General features: G+C 40.2%; 1 protein-coding gene across 7 annotated transcripts in view; it reads left to right on the top strand.

The window, feature by feature from the left end:
• Positions 1–18,133, top strand: part of LOC150076131 (irregular chiasm C-roughest protein-like) — a 565,240-nt gene that overhangs the window by 400,816 nt on the left and 146,291 nt on the right. For all 7 annotated transcript variants that reach the window (XM_090388091.1, XM_090388093.1, XM_090388094.1 and 4 more), the window contains 2 exons: positions 9,826–10,017; positions 10,637–10,759. In XM_090388091.1, the coding sequence (XP_090244217.1) occupies positions 9,826–10,017; positions 10,637–10,759 (315 nt within the window). The remainder of the gene's footprint in view (positions 1–9,825; positions 10,018–10,636; positions 10,760–18,133) is intronic.

Genomic DNA, 18,133 nt, shown 5'->3' with positions numbered 1-18,133 from the left:
CCTTTTCTTCTAGTATTAACGTAACCAAAGAATTCTCTTTTTGGCTAAGTGCAAAGAAAACTAAAACTTCTCGTGATCTGCCTTAGTTTCTTTCTTTAACACTCTCCCCACCTCCACAATGATTTGATTGTCGACTGGTTTGAGCTCATTGTAGGTTTCTCCATCCCTTGATATTTATTATCATCCCCTACATTTTTCTTCTCTGTCACTAGTCTGATCAGTTCATCTGACATACATTTAGGTCTACGCCTACATATTTTTTTTATTAGAAAATAACTGTGAGTGTCATGGTTTTTAATAAGTATGCATTCTAATGAGTAATTCAAATGTGAAACTGGTAATGAATTAATAATGGCATATTACTCATTAGTAATGGCACATTCTTCTCTATAGTGAGTAATGTTCTACTTATTTCTTTACTATATGTGATAATAAATATGTTCAACCCATTACACCAGTGGTTATTGGAGCCTGTAATATTCTAACATCGTGTGTGGGTTGAAGTTTGAGAAGACAGAAAATATTTGTTGACATTTTACTTGAATTTCTGTAGATTGTAATTTTCAGGAAATGCAGCGAAGCCGAGTGGTTAAACGAGAGGGTAGAGTCGTAGAAGTGTTTGAGTTGACCGCGGTTGTAGCTTGCGTGACTGCTAAATAGCGTGACGTTCTTGTATTCGTTTTATCTTGTAAATTCCTGAACCTATATGTGGTCGTCCCAAGAGTATAAGCAGGAAATTTATTTATTATATGTGAAGGAAGGTTGTTCCAAAGAACAGAAGGATGTAGGATAAATGAGGAAGAGGAAAGTAAGCTATGAGAGTTTGAGTTGGACATTGATCGCGTGTTTGGACTGGATTGAGGGAGAGAAGAAGAACGTCTGTAATAGAAAGATTGCAAGAGACGGATCATTAATGAGCACGACTTCCCTCTTTTTAACAGAACCTAGGAATTTAAGAGAGAATGTAGGAACACCCTCAAGCAACAGCCAGAATACTGGATATATAGATTTATTTAACTTACAGATTTTGCTATATCAATACGATAATTCAACGCTTTGCTTCAGAGAAGCTAATTTCGCCCTTCTTGTTAAAGTAATCGCTGAAATAATTGATACTCCTTAACATCAGTCGGATCATCATCTGAAAATAAATAAATAAATAAAGAAAACAATGTAAGGTACAGCCCGCTGTACAGAATTCGTCTTACTAGGTTTGCAGCAAATGAATAGATTATTTCCGAATTCAGCGATACAATCTGATGAATCTCCTCTTATAGTTGACTGCTAGCAATATACCACTAGTTTAGTTTACAGAAAAAGAAATCGCCAATAAGCTGAAAAATATTGAAACTAGTTACTAAAATGTACAGCTGATGTGGGCATTCGAACGCTACCAATCCAGATCTGAAAGCAAGTGGATCAAATATGTGTTTTGAACTCGTCTCATAACAGCATTTTAATTTTACTCTGATATATATACTACTTTAATATATACTGAGTGATCACTGAATTATGATCACCTACTTAATACTGGCTTAGTTGGGCCTCTATTCATGCAGATAACAGCCGCTATTCGCCTAGGCATTGAATCGCTAGTTGTCTGAAGCCGTCCGTAGGGATCTGCAGTCATGCTCTCTGTAAAGGTTTGCACAGTGTCGGAGTAGATGATGGTTGCGTGTTCATGGGCCTCACTTCCCGTTCCAAACATCCCACAGGCAGGTAGTAGTAGTAGTGGCATGTGATGCAAGAAAGCAAGTATATGAGCTTATGCAGCATCAGCCAAAAAAAAAAAAAAAAAAAATCACACCATTCCCTCCAAATGCCTGTCCAGTTCCTCCTTAAATTTATTCAACCTATCAACTTCCACAACGACAGATGGAAGTTTGTTCCAGCAATTAACCACCCGCTGGCTAAAGGCAAATTTTCGCACATCTATTCTACATCTGTCTTTTCTTAATTTGAATTTATGCCCCCATAGGTTCGTAATCTGAAAAAGTGGAAGGATCCCATCAGAATTCAGCGTGCTCAACCCGTTCAAGGTGTTCAATTGAATTGAGGGCAGACGAATTTGGAGGCCAATCAAGTTGGATGATATCTTCACTGTGTTCCTTGAACAAAGTGAGGATATTATCCAACTTGATTAGCCTCCAAACTGCGTGCCCATGACACGGCGCATTATCGTCTTCGAAGATCCAGTTTCTGTCTGGGAAAAAAGCAACGTGGCAGGGTGCACATAGTCTCCAAGATCTGCCGGTAGTTCTCACCGGAAGGTAAGAAACCCATCTGGATTAGCTGCAAAACTATGAAATTAGACCACAAGCACTCACTTAGGGACCCGAAATGCCCTACATACCAACGAACCAAGACCGTATACCAAAGCAGGATCAACTATGGGAGCGAGAATTAAGAATTATAACACAAATATGCTGAAAATAATCCAAATTAACGCACAACGGGCCAGAGCAGTGGCTGACCAGATACGGACGGAAGACGAAAACGTGGATGTCATTATAGTCCAGGAACCGTATACACATCTAAAGCGGGTCGCAGGGTACCCACACAATTACAAGGTGATCCACACGGATGACGACACCCCGTGGGCTGCCGTTCTGGTAAGAAACACCAGTATCAGCGCAACTAAAATCACACAGCTGTGTACTCCATGGGTTGCTTGTGCACAACTTGGCGCAGCATTAGGATCCCTATATGTCGTCGCACTCTACTGCAGACCGGGACAAGATATAGACTTTGCAATCGACTACCTCCGATGCCTACAGGATACCCTACCAAATCAAAGAGTCGTCATTGGAGCTGACGTCAACTGCCGCTCCTCGGCATGGCAGCATCACCCCAGACAGGCGAGGAATTCGAAATGGACAACTCTTAGAAGACTACCTTGCAGGATCCCATCTAACTGTACTAAATCGACCCCACCATCTGCCGACCTTTTCGAGCACCCTTTGGGAGGCCACAATTGATGTCTCCCTGGCCACCAGGAGTATGGCCGGACATGTGACTGACTGGAGGGTGGAGGAAGCATGGACCACCTCAGACCACCGGGCAATAACCTTTTCAGTTGAAAGACAACTAACAAAAATAACTCAAACAAACCAACAACAAAAGAGATATGCAATCGCAAATGCAGACTGGACACTGTATAGAGAGCTGCTCACCGCGGCAATCAGACACAATCCGGAAAACATAAACCCCTGGAGCGGCCCGGATGACCTTCAGAGGGAAACTACAAAATTATTACTGAACATCAGTGATCGAGCAATAAAAAGAAAAAAAATCCAAAACCTGGCGCAGTACCCTGATGGATACCAGAAATTTCTTTACTACGACGGCAGACGCAAAAAACAAGAAAAGACTTCCAGAGAGCTCGCAGAACCTGGCCCGAAGATGAGTTGGAGGTCCTGAGACAACATTACAGAGAAGCTAGGAACCGTTACACAGACACTATAAAAAAAAAGTAAGAAGCGTTCCTGGGAGCGCCTAGTGTTTAATTCTGGAAACACTGACCCCTGGGGCATAGTCTACAAGGTGATAACCAATAAGCTCCCAAGGGGCAAGGTCATTAGTACTACCAGGACACCGGAGGGCAACCTAACGACCACCTGGGAGCAGTCGATGGGCAACATACTGGACAAAATCTTCAAGGAACCAGCAATACTAACCATGCAAGAACAACACGAAATTTGCAAGGACAATGCAAACTATATCACCTCGGCAATCGACCCCCCCCCCCTTCACCCTTGAGGAACTCAGTGAGACCGCCACCAAGATCAGAAATCGCAAATGATCAGGACTGGACTTGATTGAACCAGAGATCTTGAAGAAAATTGCAGAATTTGCACCGCACTTACTACTTACTCTATACAACAGATGCCTGGAAATAGGCAAATTCCCCACAGCATGGAAAATGGCAAACACCAAGTTAATACTTAAAAATCCTAACAAAAAACCGGACTTCCCAGAGTCATATAGACCTATCGCACTGCTCTCAGTGGTCAGCAAACTATATGAGAGACTGCTGCACAAGCGAATCAAAAACCACCATGAGAGGGCAAACCTGGTGGCTAGGAATCAGTTCGGGTTTAAGCCGGGTTCCTCCACAGTGGATGCACTTCGAAACCTGCTTCGGAAGGCGCAGGAATGCAGAAAAAAAATACCTACTAGTCATTTCAATTGATTTTGCCGGGACGTTCGACTCACTATGGTGGTCGAGCTTTCTGGCAGACTAAGGGAGGTTGCAGTCCCTATCAACCTATACAAGGTAATGGAGGACTACCTATCTTGCAGGAAAGTAGAAATAAATGCCAACTACCAAAAAGTCACAAGATCTGTACACAGGGGCTGCCCGCAGGGCGTCTCCATAGCCAGGTGGGAAGGAGCAGCAGTGCGTAGCACACACTTCTTTATTAAACCGGGGTTCGAGCCCGTCACCACCAAATGCGGAGGATGCGGAAAGGTCAGGGAATGACCACCGCATGACCCGGAGCAATATGGCCTTAGTTGCTAATGCTCCTTAAAAAAAAAAACCAAACAAACAAACAAAACAGCTGCTCGCAGGGATCTGTCTTAGGGCTAAACCTTTGGAACATGGTCCTCGACGATCTCCTGAACCTGGACTTGGGGCTGGTCGGGACCCAGGCCTTTGCGGACGACGTTATTCTTACCATTGAGACTGACTCAAGAGCCCAACTGGAAACCATCACAAACCAAGCTCTACAGAAAATACAAAACTGGGCTACAAGAAATCAGTTAAAAATTTCATCGACGAAAACCACATCTATTTTACTAAAAGGAACCCTGCAAATACGGCGTCCATCCCAAATTAAAATAGGTGTGACCATTAAACTTGCCAACCAAATGAAATACCTAGGAGTTATCCTAGACAAAAACTTATCCTTTCAACCTCACCTACAGTATATAAGGACGAAGATAAGACGTTACTCGGCAATGGTGGCGAGGGTTACGAGAAAAGACGGGATTAAAAAAAAACAACACTAATGTTGTATTATAAGACAACCTTCATCCCTGCGATAACTTATGCTGCGGCAGTGTGGTACAGCAAAACGACGCTTGCAGGCAATAGGAGAACTCTGGATATGATACAAAGGACCATTTTATTAACAACTACACGAGCATGCAGAACAGTAAGCACACCAGCGTTGCAGGTGCTTTCTGGAGCGCTCCCCCTCAATTTGGAGGCTGTTAAAGCTGGCTTGCTCTTCCTGCACGCCAGGGGGGGGGGGGGTCGCTGCCACCTTCCAAGATTTCATAATTGACCCAGCGAGTTGTACAAAAACAGTAAAAGTCCGATTGCAGGCCTACCTACTCCAGGAGTGGCAACAAAGATGGGCCGATACAACAAAAGGAGAAATCACACGAAACTTCCTCTCCGACCTCAGCAAAATATACCCTAAGCAACCGGCCTGGTACTTTCCAGGGAGAACTTGACTTCGCTGCTTACTGGTCATGGCCTCTTTAAGGAGAAGCTGTTCGGGTTCGGCCTTGTTGAGGACCCCCAACTGCACGTGTAGGGAAGTCGAGAACTGGAGCCACTTGGTTTACGACTGCCCAGAATACGAAGATCTCAGAGGCATCCTGATCACAAAGATACACTACCTTCTGAAAGGACTGGAATCCCACTTCATTGACAAAGAAGATGAATACAGAGCACTTTCTCAATATGCACAGGATCTCTTCGAGAGGAGAAAACTGCTAATTACCATAAATCGTGTCTGACGAAAAACCACCACAAGTTAAACTGTAGAAGAACATAAAATGCCATCCAATGGAGTTACTACAGAGAAAAACCCTGAAACAAGAAAGTGAAAAACACAAGGACGGGGCTTACCCCATGAGCGACTGGACTGAAATCGACCCGACACTGAAGAAAAGAGACAACGCAGCAGCTGCCAAACGCCATTTGGCGACTTGAAAAGGCGCCCTAGCCTCCTTCATCTTTAATATCCCTATTCCCGGCGGGGGGGAGACTGTCTTACTGTCTCCTACCTTCCTCGCCGTTCCCACTTTCCCTTCTGGTGGGGCATGGGCACTGTGACTTGGGGTCGCCTCCTCTCTCAACTCCATACTTCTGCCTTTTCCCTCCAACTTCAGTCTCCCCACCCATTCTACCTGCACATATGCAAGCGAATGCCCTACACGTCGGAATTGATTTAATCATCTCCAAATTACGTTTTTCGCTCGGCCTTTCAGAAATTTAGCGTTATTCCTCATCGAATTTACCAAAAAAAAAAAAAAAAAATATATACATATATATATAAAAGAGAGAGAGAGAGAGAGAGAGAGAGAGAGAGAGAGAGAGAGAAATATATATATATATATATATATATATATATATATATATATATATATATATATATATATCTCTTTTTTTAGGTCCTAGCCGCCGAAATCTCAGGAAATTAAGCGGCAGGACCTGCCAGAGTAAATCTTAGTCTACTTGTGTTTCCTGGTCTGCCTCCACGGGGCGAAAATGGGGCAAACTTTGGGCCTCAGCAGGGGTCCAGCGGCTAAACGACCAGATGAACAACTGACATGACACTACACATATACAATATCCATACACTTTTAAATCTCTGGCATTTCCCAGCGAACTGGTTCACCCACAATGAAAACAACGCGGAGATGGGGGGAACCCCTGGTGCCGTTTGACCCTAAACACACTTTAAAGATCTCACCAGTGAAACATTGGCCATACGCACTAGGGGTTCTAGTTCTTTTGTCAGAGAAACGTGTCCCATATTAAGCAACTACCACTACCATCTTCATGGACAGTAGGCTCCGCCCACGATCGGTCCATGGAGTCGTGTTGCTTGCGCCACACAAAGGCATCTGTCGGCGCGTTGCACCAGGTATTTTGACTACTCCGACCAGCACGAGTCAGTGCTTCGTTTCCATTCCTCCAGTTGCAACCAGCATGTTGTTGACACCACGGCATTCGCTGTCGACGATGATCAGCAGTGAAGAGAGGGTGTCTCTTGGGTCGCCTACCTTGGAACCCCATACGTCATTTGGGATGTTGTTCTTGCATTTCTCATATTGTACTGCGATGTCAGTTGTCGCACAATGACTTGCTATTGAGCCCGAACAACGTGCTGCACCCTTCTTTCACTACGAACATCCACTCTTGCGTAATCCTTTACAGTGTTGTGTATGGGAGGTGGTTTGACCCGTTTTACACCATTCTTTGTACACCTTAACCACAGTGGGCCTTGAGCAACTGACAAGACATGCCGTTTCCGATATAGAAGCACCGGACGCACGAGCTCCCACAATCATACCCTTTTGAAAATCCGTGATATTTGTTTACTACGCCCCATAAGTGTTACTTTATCACTTTGACTTACACGACCAAATGCAAATTACCACTGCACAGTATGAAAACCTTTACGGCTTTTTATACTGCAAGCTATGCTGCATAGTCACAATTCATTGATTACTGAGTATATAATACCTAATAATAATATCTTAGAATTTGAAATTAGTTCTTGGCCTTGGCTGTGACGAGCTTGTCTGTTCATTAACGGCCTAAATGATTTATTCATCTATTTATTTATATTCCATGGAAGAGGGAATGTGAGGCTCGTTATTTAAAAGAATAGTAACAAAAGTGACGCCGAGAGCGAAAGAAAAAAAAAAGCTAGGTTTTTGTCCATGCAGAGGAAGCAATATATGCTATATGCTTATGCCATGGAAGGTTAGAAATCAGGTAAGGAGTTATCTTGTCTAGAAATCTGAGTGTTATTATGGAAGATTCTCGCTGCCCCATCCGCTATATAAGACAAGACTGGATTTTAGAAGGATTGAAATTCACTGAATTTACTTTCCCACTTACCGAGCGAAGAGCATTCAAGGTATTCGGGGGAGGGGGTATTCATTTGTGGATGTTTGCGCCGAGCAGGATATGACAAGCTATTCCTAAAAATCCAAATCGGACTTTACTAACATCTGATGTCTCTGCTCCCAGGGTCTAATTTTTATAGATGTGAGCTCTGTTCCCATCAGAAACTGGAAACTGGTAACCCAGTTAAAAGAAAAATCGGAAGTACGATGGGGTATCAAAAAGTTTGTACCCTGACCTAGATAAAACATCAGTAGGAAGATGCCGTTTTTAATATAAATTGTCTACATATTCAACAACTAACATGTGAAATTTCATTCCCGTAGGTGATCGTACATCAGAGGTGGAGCCTGGAATCTGAGGAAGGACGCTATGGTTGACAAAGTGGAGTATCGAGCAGTGATCATTTGCAGGGCAAGAAAGCTCAGGAAATTGACGAAGAAATGAAAGCTGTGTATGGGAAGAATTGTCCATCGTATGACACTGTAAAAAGGTGGAAACGGAAGTTCCAGTGCAGTCATACAAGTGCCTTTGACGAGCCAAGAGAATTTTACACGACCCACAGCATTTTACATGACCATCAACATCCACAGACAGTGAGACTGTTCCAAAGGTTGAGCAGCTGGTACTGAGTGACAGACGTATGACAATTCATTTCATCGCAAATGCAGTGGGAATTAGTTATGGGTCTGCCCACAGCATTTTACATGACCATCTGCACATGTCTAAGGTCTCCGCACGATAGGTTCCAAGATTGCTGATGCCTTTGCAGAAGCAATGTCGAATGCAATGTTCTTGCCAATCGTTGAATTTGTGTAATGCGGATGTTGAACTTTTTTGATTGGTTTGTAACAAATGACCAATGCTGGGTGTACCAGTATGATCTGGAGACTAAAGACATGTCAAAGCAGTGGAAGCATACCTCCTTCCCCACCTCCCAAAAGTCAAAAGACCACTCCAGAATCATGGTTTCAGGAAAAAAGTACGGACTTCTTTGATCAAGGCATTAAACAACTGATCCATAGATGGAAGAAATGTGTTACTATACATGGAGAGAACGTTGAAAAGGATTAAAGTTCCTGTTTCATCTGTGAAGTTTCATCTTTCTAGGGCTATTATTTCTAGGTAAGGGTACGAAATTTTTGATACTCCCTCGCGTGACCCTTAAAATGAAAGTTTGCCTAGAAAGAAGAAAACTAAGCATAAGTACACGTGCCTTGAGTGACCGGGGTTCAAGCCCGTGACTGCTGAATACGGTGCTGTTTCTTGTATTCTGTCTACCTTGTGAACTCCTCTGACCATTTGGTCGTCCCGGAGTATAAACAGAAAATTTATTCATTTATTTAAACAAGCTCGAAAGGCCTAGAAATATCGAGAGCAATTACACGCGTTTCTTCAAACTTTCCATGGGATTTTTCCACTGTATTGGAATATATCATGGTGATTCACCATTAAGCTTCTTTTTTCTAAAAATAAATAAATAAATAATAAAAAAATGACTTTCACTGTAGAGAAGAACTTCGAGGCTGGCTGCTTTGACGCTCAAATTTGCTTATTCGCAGTTAAGTTTTTGAGACCCTGTTTTCCGGATCATGAGAAGCTGCTTTGGCTATTGGTAGTTTGTACTTTAATCATACTTGAACCATCAGAATCAGGCGCTCGATTATTCCCTAAATGTAACCTTGCTAGTCGAATTGTCTCTTATGTGTCTCTAAGGGATTCTTTTCTGTAGCTATGCCTTCATTGGGCTGGAAGCGCCTGTCAATAAGTCGCTTTCCCAGGTGATCTTATTGCCTGCTAATACCACTCGCCAACTGTTCAGTTGTACACATGTTTAAATTGTTTATTAAAAAATTGGTTCTTCTTTCGGTAGTATAAGATTTGTAGCCTTTTATAATATATGCAATCAAAAACATTTTTTTTTTTTTTTTTTTTTTGCTATTGCATTATAGGTGCGTTGCAGCAGACCTTTGCTCTTCAACCATCGGACCGAACTGCTATCGTAGGGAACACCGTAGTCTTAGCGTGTAGAGTAATTAACAAGGTTGGCACCCTCCAGTGGACCAGAGATGGATTTGGGCTTGGTTCCGATCGAGATCTTCGTGGATTTCCTCGGTACAGCATGATTGGAAGCGACGACGAAGGTAAGAACCACGATTTATTTAAATTTAATGTTGCTAACAGCAGATAGAAAGTATGTGCCCAAGTCCAGTCTTATGTCACTTGAAAATGTCAATAATAATATTTAATTATAATATAATTATTATTTAGCTTCCAGCTACCACACTATGCATTTTAGACATTTCCTTCATAATAAACTTTCTCCTGAACTGATGGTACCGCAGTAACAACTATAAACAAAACCGTCACCGCCATAATTAGCATTTAAAGTGTTTAGATATGGTATTTTGTTTAAGAAAATAGGTCTCTCTTAAACATTCATAAGATAAAAGTTGTAATGTGTGATTATTTACAGAAATTTGTCGCTAAAGTGACCCTGGAACCTTTTTATTTATTTTTAAATAAGCCGAAAATCCCTAAAGTTTAAACTTAGATAAAAAGCTTAAATAGCTGCTTAATTTGAAGTTTACACACAGTTTTTTTTTTTTAAGTTTAAGGATGTCAGTTTTAAATGCGACACCTTTTTACGTCTGACATGTTACGCGCCTAACAGTTTGGTGGTTTTTAAGTAGAACCTGCTAAATGGAATATTTCTTTCTCGAAAATGTCAGTAATTAGTGTTTCTTGTCTTTCTTTGTGCAGGAGATTTTACTCTCCAGATTACGAGCGTTAGCCTTGAGGACGATGCAGTCTTCCAATGTCAGGTGGGAGCTTCCGAAGGAACTCGAGGCATCCGATCAAGAAACGCTGCTTTAACCGTTCACGGTAAGTAATCTCGCCTCTTTTATACTGTTATGGTACTTGTATATAATCTATTCAATGCTCAGTTGATGTTGCAGCCAGTGTTAGTGACTAGTGGTGCCCTCTCGTGTTACTATCGGTTGAAAACTGAAGAAGCCATTTAGCACATGATGCATCGCTATTTTAGGCAGCTCTCTTTGTAGGCGTTAATTCGGGCAGTCTAGCGTGGTAGCAGTAAATTTTATAGTATTTGAAAGAATTTTATATATATATATATATATATATATATATATATATATATATATATATGTGTGTGTAACATTAAATGTGGATTGATACGAAGCAGTTGTTTGAAAATCTAAATTAATTATACTTCTTGATTTTAATTTCTGAATATTTATTGAAAATATTAAGTAAGATTACCGAAAAAGTCACCCAATGAGAAAATACAAATGTGCCATTTAAATAATACGTTGTTGAAAGCGGTTATAGAATACAAATGAGGTGTGAAAGAAAAATGGCTGTTTGGAATTTTTAAAAAGGGGTGTTGAAATTAAAGTATTAAGGAAAGAATAGCGAGAGATGTCGGAAGGGAGAGAGAGAAGAAGAAGAAAAAGAATGGAGGAGGACGAAGAAAAAATGGGAGAGATGGAGGGAGGTTACTGGAGTTAAGCTGGCTAGTTAATTACTTAGAACAGCAGCGAAAGTATGGTAGCCGCCACAGTGCTTTGACCGTCCTATGGATCTTATTGCTGGCAACAGAGAGGGTGGGTGGGAGGGGATCGAATATGTAACTAGCCTACCTCAAGGCTGGAGATTTCAATGGGAGGATTAAGAAAAATTGCGCGATCCGCGTACGTGAGTGATGAGCACTTTTTCTTGTTCCTGAATAACCATGACCACTCTAATATATCTTGTAATCAGTCTTTATATGCTCGCTACAAGATGACATTAATTGCTTGTTCATAAAGATTAGAATTACTTATTTCGGCTGCTTTCTCACTTGTGCTTATGACCGTAAGGAGTATTATGTTAATGGCCACTATAAATCTTGATTCCGATCACGGAGTCTCTAACAAGCCCTCCGACGCTTCTTCATGTGCCTCTTAGCCCTATTGACGTTAATGTACACAACTCCGAAATGCAGAGCAGGATTACGATAAGCCTGTCTTCGGTTGATGTGCTTTCGCGCAGAAGCGCGCCACGCGAATACATTTAATTGTCGTTCGCAACATACACTTCGTCACTTGCCAAGTCTCTGCCCTGGCTACTCACAAAAATATTACCCAATTAAGGTCGATGGTAGTCGGCAATTGCACTTTCCGACGTTAGTGTTATGACCTCTTTGAGCTTCTTTTGGGCCTTTTGCGTCTTCCGGCTGTTCTTGGGATAAAATGAAAGATGTGGTGTATAGTAGTTTCATATATATATATACGTAAGGAAAGAGTATACTTATGCAATTATTAGAACTTAAGTATACGTAAGGTATACTTATGCAATTATTAGAACTTATTTGAGCTCCCATATACAAACTATAGAATTATTATATAATTTTCAAGCATCAGTAATCCACTGACAGCAAAGTAACGTGTAGAGTTAGCTTTATTTATTTATTTTTCTGTGTTTGGAGAATTCCTAAGGAATTCTGTCAGGCACCATTTTTAAAAATTTAAACGACCAAGTCTTATGATCTGGACAAACCAATAAATATTTCTCACTATAGAGGTCGTTCAACTTCTGGCTATAGAATGCCATAATTATTATCCGAGAAAGTTTCGGATTCCAGCTTTAATTTAATTAATATTACGCATTTAATTAATAAGTAATCTATTTTCTGGAATGCTATTTGCAGTAGGGGACGTTCATGAAACGCCGAAGAAGCTGGTATTAGTTTGCGTAATGTGACAGGAGGGGTGGTGGGCAGTATAAACGTTCGTCACCCTTAGATAACAAATTTGCAGGACTTCGGAAAGAAATGCAAACCCATTACCTATAAATAATTAATTATGGAATCCATCACACCTGAGATACTGTAGTTTGATCATCGACGCGCATGCGGGGCCTTTTACCCTCATGAGAAAGTCAGGTAGCATCATCCTCGGGCAACATTAACTTCAGAAATTATACGCTTTTAAAAGAAGCTGTGCTCATCGTCTTGCTTTCTGTCCTTTATCACGATTTAGTGGTCTGGGAATGGGACTTACATTTCAACTATGCACTGTACAGCCTTTTATTAAGTCTCTTGTTGATTTTACTGAAAGTAACTTCAAAAGAAAACCAGTTAAAACGTACATTATATTGTCAAAATTAACCGGACACTGCGCATTTCAAGTAACCTTTTATTAATGAATATTTAAAAACATGTCTATCCACCTTTGGCTTAATTACCCAACGTATCCGCTTTTGTGGATTCTGGACTAACTTTGGTACTTTTCTCCCTTTAACACAGCGGTCAATTCAGCTACTCATTGCGATTATGTCGGCATTGTTCGAAGCTGACGTTCCAGTTCATCCTAAAAAATGTTCAGTGAGGTTGAGGTAGGCTGTCTGGGCAGGCCAATGAAATTTTGCCAGCCCATGTCTTCAAAAAAGTCACTATAAGTTCTGTAGTTTTACACGGTGCATTATTATGCAAACAGAAAAGGCCCTTCCCATACATTAATTACCACAGCACAGGAAAGGCGAAAATGTCCAGAATGTCGATGTATTTCACATTATTCATTTTTCTGGAAATGACTACCAATCATCAAAATCTAGTCCACGAGAAATAGCCCTAGACTGTGACAGCACATTCGCTAACTTCACAGTTGGGACACGCGCTCTGGTAAATAACATTTTGTCGTCAGATCAGAAAGCCGTGTTCCATGATTTTTCACTCCATAACACAGCATTCCAACGTTCCGGGGCCCAATTACCATTGGTTTTGACGAGGTACATCGATGCTGTGATATTTCGTTTATGTGCTGCAAATCTATTTAAAATCCGATGGGGTTCAGCTCCATGCGTGTTGCCCTTGTACTCATATAAATTCCTGTGTCTTCTTTGAACTCCTAGTTGACAGTATTCAATGAGAACTGACGGGATCTACGTACCACTTCTGAGTGCACCCCGGTCTCCTTCCGTCACTTTCTGCGGTCTAGCCGAGCTTTTCCCGGCTGTAGTAGCACCATGACATTTTCATTTGGTGATTACGTCTACCACCGTTGATCTAAGGTTTGCAGTTTTTGCTTCAATGGGTGGCACAGGTTGATTGTTAATGTGGCACCCTCTGATAACTTCCAATTGGAAATCGATAAATTGAACGCTTTACCCATCTACTGTATTTCGTTGATCTGCGTACTTCTAGCATGAGCACACTTTCTTTTATTTCTGTTCCTCTTATGAGAATGTCTTAATCTCAGGGGTGGCCGGATAAGATAGTGTTTTCATTATTTATAACCAGCGTATTCATCCAGATGCGAATTCTTAGAATTCTGACATTGGTTGCTTTTACGCTTATCAAAAAAGAATACAGAGTATTATCGTCAGGAAAAATTAGAATTTGTAGTCAGTTAATGAGAGAAGATTCGCTAGAAATTTAGGACTAAGGAACGAAGACAACCTGCATGCAATTGAAATAAGTTGCTTATGGTGGGCCGTTGAAAGTTTGATTCGTCGTATGCTGTTTGGTATGAAACAAATACCACGCCTTTCTGTTTCTATAAATAAAAATTGACAATTTCCAGGCAAAATCCGACATCCCGGCTCAGTCCCGTTTATATAAAAGTTTCACAAAATACAATCTAACTTTACAGAGGCTCAAAGTCCAAAAACTCACCGTAGATACGGATTTAAAAACTTGTAACGCATGAAGCACGTAAAACCACTAAACAGCATAAAAAGTTAAAATTGCAATAAAACGCAGAGGGCACGTTTTATTGATACTTGTTGACCCTTGATAGTGGGTTAAGAACCTTTTCTGACTAAATACTGTCTGCTTTCGAGGAATAAGGACTTCATCGGTGGGTCTGACTTTATGAAGTTGGAGGTTCCCAAGTAAACACTTTTTTTTTTCATTACTTTAGCCTTCGTCTTACTTTTCTATTTCCTTGAGCAATTAGATACCCTAAGTGTATCTAATAGCTCGAGGAAATTATGACGATGTATTCTTTCTGCATAGAAACTCGTTAAAAAATGTATACAAATAATTATGTTATGAATACGTTTTTATTGTTATTTTTCTACATAATTATTATTTTTAAATTTTACGTATCATAAACAATAAAAAATTTAATATTGCTGGTGATTGACTTTTGAATTATTATTAATGTGTAAAAAATTTAGGACAAACGATGAGGTTCTGATGCGGTTCCAACTACTGCTAGTGTGGATTTATACAATGGACCCGCGCAGGACTCTATCCGAAGGCCCTGTAACTTAATAAACCCCATTTTCTGTAGAATTTCACACTTATGGAGTGCCCGGTTGCAGGTGTCGCCCCCCCCCGAAGTTCCCACCAGTTTACTTCTTCCACAATCGAGTACCAACGCCAGTAATAATAATATACATACCTTTAATGCAAACAATGATGTCTTTAATTGTCGACTGACCTTTCTTAGCATCCATCTCTGTTCGCATTTGATGCCCAATTAATTAAATATTTCGATTTAAAAATACAATGCAGACTTTTCTCTGCTACAGAAAATATTCGGTTCCCAACAGACATTTTAAATCTTTCTTGAAAATGTCTGATGCTCTTCGGAACTGATAGAAACGTTATGCCATAATTTGTTTGATATATTTTTTATTATTTCTCCATTTTTTTTCAATTTCTTAGTACATCAATCACGTTGGTGTAGTGAACGCCAAATGGTGCATTACAGCATTTCAGTATTTGATCCTCTCAATTATGGTAATCAAGTTTCCGATTTCTGAACTTGGTTCGATAAAAAATACGATTATGTTTTTTGAAGGGTAAGATGTTTTTGAAAGATTTTCGTTAAATATTATTCAGCGAGACTGTTTCTTATTTCTGAAGCGAGAGGCCATTATCCGAAAATGCGTTTAAGTTCAAAATACTTGTCACTTTATGAAGAAAGCTTCATTAGTCACAACTTCTCTGCAAGCATGGAGAGTAATGTGGGAAAGCACCTAACCAGGTGATTATGGTCACTGTGAACACCAGTAACTGGACAATTGAAGGGTTAGTCACGTTTGCAACCCAGAAAGATGCGTTTGATCATATCATTGAAAAAAACATTGATATCATTGTTGTAAGTTTGTAAAGCTATCATGGATTCCTCGCAAATAATAATGATGTATAAATTTAAAAATTAAAGTACTTCTTAAATGTGTTTGTGTCCCGCGTACTGCTGTGCATAGCTTTTAAATGATTGAATCGCAAACTCCTTTCCCGTTTGAATTTTGCATCACTGAAAGAACGCTCATTCTCTTTTTCTTTTAAACAGTAAAAAAAATGCAGGCTTCTTCTCTATCAAGATATTTCGTTCTTTCTGGCTAAGTTCGTGTCTTCGGATCCTTTTTCTTCTCTCTTAAGTAGACACAAAGGGATGTTGTAAAAGCGCCTTTGTTTTATCCAAATTCTCCACTCGGACACCTGCCTTTGTGTTAGACAAAGACAGCCTCGAAATATTTTAATGACGTTTTTATCTGTATGGCACGTGATACATCCATTTAGCGATTTTTTCCCTACCCTTCTGTGAATATCTGACGTCCTTTTTTTTTTTTATTGCCCGGTAAATTATTAATTTTGTTTTGTTAAACATTCAGTAATTATTCATTTACAGAAAATAAGAGCACGTGACATTTTCCACAAATTCAGTATTTGTGAAAAATGTATGTACTGTATTCAATGTTTAGATTAATGTATTTATTTAAAAAATAACTTAATTATACCCAAAACCTGAGCTCCCTGACTGACAATAAGAAGATGTCAAGAATTAATGAACGTATTGGTAAAGCCCGTAAAATATTTAAAAAAAAAAAAATAATAATAATTGAACATCAGTAGAAATCTGAGAAATTTCCTTCAGGGAATGGTTTATTTCAATTATCTATAAGCTTTACGTTTGAAAGCAAATAGAAGTAAATCGTAAAGCCTGTTAAAACTACGAAATTCTGAATTATTTTGTGCAATATTCCTTTGTAGCGGATATATATAAAGTTTATATCGTTTGATACTAAACTTGCCAGAACAGTTAGACAATTACTGAATAGTTTACTGGACTGTCATTGTGGCTGCAACGATAGCACACGTCATCGAACTAACGTGCAAATGTAAATTGTGAAGTTCTCCATCAAGTACATGCCGGGAGCAAATTCAGGGATGCGACCGTTTCGTTAAATATTCGACCATGTCGCAGACGAATCTGCAATTGTAATTTCGGAGAGTCATTGGGAGACGAGTTGAGACACTTTGAAAATGTCAACTTGGAGAGTCTCTGGTAGACTGGAAGCGGGAGAGTCCCAACGTCAAGTTGCAGCATGGTTGATGTGTCACAGTATCATCAGCAGGTTGTGAAGTCGGTTAAACTCAGACCATTTTTAGATTATTTGGTTAGAGGCATTGACTATCAGCAACATCGAGGCAAGGCGTCTCTCTCTTTCCTTCTCTTTGCCCATCGTTGTTGACTCTTGGACATAACCTGACCTTAACTTAATCTAATCCAGCTATTCGGACGCTGGGTTAGATTAACTTAATCTAACCGAGCTATTCGGACACGGGTGTGATTCCAGGCCATCTGAATTCGTCTTCACAGAAATAGAAAGAACTATGGTGTGCTTCACTGAATGCTCAACATCGTAGGGCCAGTAGAATGTGGGCACTCGAACATCTTAATTGGATGAAGAGGAATAGCGCAGTGTCCTCTTCACAGATGAGTTCCACGTACATTCTACTGTTAGAATTCCCCGGCCCCTTGTACTTTCATACACGAGGCCGCGGTGTTTCCCGTCGGTTTTCCTCCGAAATTTATTTTCGAACTGAAAAGGCAAATTAAAACTTTGACCTTTTATCCCAGGAAGATGTGACTTCCTCGTACGCCATTTCTCCTCTGTTTTATTATATCATGAAAAACAATGCGTCATAATGAAGCCGTATCAGAAACAGACCATATGGAATTCCCTGTAGAAGTAAAAAAGAATGAGAGAAGTAAAAATGCAAATGTGCTTGTTTTGTGGAATGTTTTCGTTAAGCGCGGTTTTATATTTTGGCCGCAAGATGATTTGCAAGCACAGTTGAAGAGGCCAAATCGTTGTAAATAGCTGTGCAGTTTCCTTGCTGTTTTGCATATCTCATTTAGTTTAATATCCGTATGTTTTCCACTGGTGAATTTTGTTTCATTTATTAACCCAATCTACTTTTAGTTTGCATAGTTCGACAAATGCATGTCTTCTGTT

The sequence above is a fragment of the Mastigoproctus giganteus genome, chromosome 13 (genome assembly GCF_048544385.1).
Source record: "Mastigoproctus giganteus isolate SK-2022 chromosome 13, ASM4854438v1, whole genome shotgun sequence".
NCBI lineage: Eukaryota > Metazoa > Arthropoda > Arachnida > Uropygi > Thelyphonidae > Mastigoproctus > Mastigoproctus giganteus.
Note: the sequence above shows the minus strand (reverse complement) of the source record. Positions and strands in the feature narration are given on the sequence as shown.